This window comes from Myotis lucifugus, unplaced genomic scaffold (genome assembly GCF_000147115.1).
Source record: "Myotis lucifugus unplaced genomic scaffold, Myoluc2.0 scaffold_1098, whole genome shotgun sequence".
Taxonomy (NCBI): Eukaryota; Metazoa; Chordata; class Mammalia; order Chiroptera; family Vespertilionidae; genus Myotis; species Myotis lucifugus.
In genome coordinates, this window is record NW_005872146.1 from 32,230 (window position 1) to 36,573 (window position 4,344).

At 45.3% G+C, this 4,344-nt stretch overlaps 1 protein-coding gene across 1 annotated transcript in view; it reads right to left on the reverse strand.

The window, feature by feature from the left end:
- Positions 1-1,617: 1,617 nt before the first annotated feature.
- Positions 1,618-4,344, reverse strand: part of ZNF251 (zinc finger protein 251) — a 10,723-nt gene continuing 7,996 nt past the window's right edge. The window contains 2 exon segments of the mRNA XM_014449285.2: positions 1,618-2,076; positions 2,079-3,281. Of these exon segments, the coding sequence (XP_014304771.1) occupies positions 1,957-2,076; positions 2,079-3,119 (1,161 nt within the window). The 5' untranslated portion in view covers positions 3,120-3,281 and the 3' untranslated portion in view covers positions 1,618-1,956.

Sequence of the window (4,344 nt, forward strand, 5' to 3'; positions counted from 1 at the left end):
CCCGGCCCTTCACCTTTCCAGTTCTTAATGCAGTCCCTCCCCTGGTGATGTGGTACTCACTCCCCCACCTCTGTCAAAAATTGTGCTCAGCCCCACAGGCGTTGCTCAGTGGTTACACATCAACCTATGAACCAGGAGGTCACGGTTCCATTCCAGGTCAGGGTACATGTCGGGGTGTGGGCTCGGTCCCCAGTAGTGGGCATGCAGGAGGCGGCCCATCAATGATTCTCATCACTGATGTTTCTCTCTCTCCCTTCCTCTCTGAAATAAAAATATATTTTAAAAATTGTGTTCAGCCACCTCCTCTCCTGAGTCATGTTTGTCTTTCCTACCTGCACCAATGCTTACACCAGACACGAGAGGTGGAGCTTTCCAGGGGAACAACACTCTGGGGCCTTCTAGGACAGCGGTCGCCAACTGGTGGTCCGTGGACCACTGGGGTCCATGAGGCCTGAAAGGTTGGGGACTACTGCTCTAGGAAGCTCAAACAGCTATAATTCACCCACGTGCTTTACTAACAAAACAAGCAAAAAGACACTATCAGTGCTCCATATTCATGCATTGCTTTCAACTGACAATGTGATTTCATGAGTTTTTCTTCTTTCCTTCCTTGCTTCTTCCTCTCTTCCTTCCCAAATATGTCTGAAGCATCTATCTGTATCATGTTCTGGAGATAGAACAGTGTCCAAGAAAATCCTCTGACAGCAAATAACTCCGGATTTAATGGAAGAGAACCAGGTAGAAAGTGAACTAAGGCATGAGCTGTGATACAATGTGGGCATGAGAGTTGTGCTATGTTTCCCAAGGGTGGGAGACTTACTTTTCCTGAAGGACATACATTATGTGGGGCAGGTATTTTTATTCCCATTTTAGAGCTGAGGGAAAAGGCCACAGAATAAGCCCAACACAGAAGAAAAAATGAGGCCTGCAGACCATTCCACACAGAAGACCACACTGGGGCTGGCCAAGCCCACATTTGGAAGAGGTTCTATGCTTAAGAATTTTTATTAACAGGAGAGGCAGAACATGAGCAGGTGGAATAAGTCAAGCAAATCCCAGGACAAAGGTTAAACCTAATGCAGAAATGACCCCAAGTTCCCTAAGAAGACACAGGGAGGGTGGGAGCAGAGATTGAGGAAGAGACTTGAAGGGGTCATATTAGAATTGGCCTGGAAGGAATGAAGAGTGGGTTAGACAGCCCTGGCTTGTTTGGCTCAGTGGATAGAGCACTGGCCTGTGGACTGAAGGGTCCCAGGTTCAATTCCGGTCAAGGGCACATGCCTGGGTTGTGGGCTCAATCCCCAGTGGGGAGGGGGGGGCGTGCTGGAGGCAGCTGATCACTGGTTATCTCTCATCATTGATGTTTCTCTCTCCCCCTCCATTCCTCTCTGAAATCAGTAAAAGTATATTAAAAAAAAAAAAAAGAGTGGGTTAGACAAAAGATTCCTCAGGGCAGTCTCAGAGTCAGGATGGCAGGGTACTGTGCACCATGGAAATGAACTGGACCAGTGTTTCTCAAACTTCCCAGTTAAACTCTTTAAATAGTTAAACATAAGCTTACCATGGTAGCCCACTCTCTGTGACCCAAGAGAATGGAGAAGTTAGATCCACAAAATGGCCTGTCATAAATGCTTATAGCAGCTTTATTCATACTTGCTCCAGACAGAGCAACCCAAATACTCTTCAGTGGGGAATGGGTCAACAAACTGCCTCCTCCGTACAATGGATGCTACTGGGCAGTAAAAAGGGAGGAACTACTGGCACACACAACATCACGATGAATCTGTAGTTAAATCAAAGAAGCCAGATTCAAAAGGCTACACAGTGACTGATTCTGAAAACATGAAACGTTTGTGAATTGCCCAATGCAGAACAAGGTTTGTGCCACGACTGAAGGCTCTGTTGTGTCCATCACACACAGAGTGTTTCTCTCCAGTGGGCATTTGTCCATGTGGCCTAAGGCTGGAGCCAGGAACAAAGGCTGAACCACACTTTCTGTATGCATGAGAGCTCCCTCCAGTATGAACTCTCTGATGTTGAGTGAGGGTTGACCTCCTGCTGAAGGCTTTTCCACAATCACCACACTCATAGGGCTTTTCTCCAGTATGAACTCTTCGGTGTAGGGCAAGTTGTGAGCTCTGACTGAAGGCTTTCCCACATTCAATGCACTGGTAAGGCTTCTCCCCAGTGTGAACCCTTCGATGCTGAACAAGAGTTGAACTCCGGCTAAAGGCTTTGCCGCACTCATTACAAATATAGGGCTTCTCTCCCGTGTGGATCCTTACATGTTCAGTGAGGTGAGAGTTAAAACCAAAGGCTTTGCCACACTCATTACAAACATAGGGCTTCTCTCCAGTGTGCACCCTGTGATGGAGAAAAAGGCTTGAGCTCTGACTGAAGGCCTTCCCACACTGGTCACATACATGGGGCTTCTCTCCAGTGTGGATCCTCTGGTGCTGAATAAGGCTTGAACTTCGACTGAAGGCCTTCCCACACTGATCACACCCGTGTGGTCTCTCGCCAGTGTGTATTCTCTGATGCTGTGTTAACTGCGGGCTCTGGCTGAAGCCTTTTCCACATTCATTGCATTTGTATGGTTTCTCTCCTGTGTGAATGACTCGATGTTGAATAAGACTTGAACTACGACTGAAGGCCTTCCCACATTCACTACAACTGAAAGGTTTTTCTCCAGTATGAAGTCTCTGATGGAGAACTAGGTGGGAATTGAGACGAAAAGTCTTCCCACATTCATTACATTTAAATGGTTTACTTCCAGTGTGAACCTGGTGGTGCAGAATTAGGCCTGAGCTGAGAGCAAAGGCTCGCCCACACTGACCGCATTTGTAAGGTTTTTCCCCAGTGTGACTTCTCTGATGTCTAGTTAGGTCTGAATTGTATCTGAAGGTTTTGCTGCATATTTCACATTTAAAAGCTCTCTCTCCTGTTTTATTTCTTTGAAGTCTAACAGCATTTTGATTCAGATTCAAGTTTCCATCAAAGGTACCACCTTCCTGGGTTCCTCCTCCTGGAGACCTTTCCCTGCACATGGCAGTTTCTTTCCTAAAAACTCTCTTGTGAAGATGAAGTTTCTTGAAACTCTGCCCAACAGAATCCCACATGTGTCCTACTTTATCCTCAGGTTCCCAAACTCCCTGCAACACAGGTGCCTGTGGATTGCACCCCGAGAATCTTCTTGATATCACTTCTGGGGTTTTTACTTCTTCAGAGCATTTCTGGTTTAGAATGGACAAGTCTTTCTCGGTCCCAATCTCAAAATCTGTTACACAAAAGCAGAAAGGCATTATTGAAGAAAACCATCCATTAGGGATAATATCCAAAATGCGTCGAAAAGCACCCATAAATTATTCTGTAAAAGATAAATATAGGTGACAGGCAGAATTGAGAAGTAAGGATGACCAGTCCACAGGGTAAAAATATTTAGGTTCATTAGTAATCAAAGGAATGAAATTTAAAACAAATTATAATTTTTCACCTATCAAATTGGCAAATTAATCCATTCAGCAAATATTTAGGCCAGGTATGTGCTAGGTAAGGAATATAACAGGAAGGCAAATACAGCCTCTGACCTCCTGAAGCTTACATATTATTCAGGTAGATAGACAATTAAGCAAATTTTTAACAAGGATGAAAAATCACGTGACAGGGAAACTACACAGAAATGTGGGAAATACAGCATGGCCTCCAAGCTGGTCTACATGATTACAGAAGACCTCTGGGAGGAAGTGGTTTCAGCTAGAGCCTGACGATGACACAGTTAGCAATGGATGTGACGTGTGACAAAATCCATCAAATTCAAGAATCTCACTGTGGCGGCAGCAAGAAGTATGAGGAGGGGAGAATGGCAAGATGGGACAGGGAATGGTCATGAGGGCACCAACACAAGCTCAAGAACCTTAGACTTGTCCTGGCCAGATGGCTTGGTTGGAGTGTTGTTCCGTACACCAAAAGGTGGAGGGTTCAATTCGTCATCAGGGCATATACCCAGGTTGCAGGTTTGATCCCCAGTTGGGGCACGTGCTGAAGTCAACTGATCGATGTGTTTCTCTTACATCAATGTTTCTCTCTCTCTCCCTTCCTCTCTCTAAAATCAATTCAAACAAACAAACAAAAGAAAAACCTTAGGCCAGGGGTCCTCAAACTACGGCCCGTGGGCCACATGCCAATACAAATATTGTATTTGTTCTCGTTTTGTTTTTTTACTTCAAAATAAGATATGTGCAGTGTGCACAGGAATTTGTTCATAGTTTTTTTTTAAACTATAGTCCGGCCCTCCAACGGTCTGAGGGACAGTGAACTGGCCCCCTGTTTAAAAAGTTGAGGACC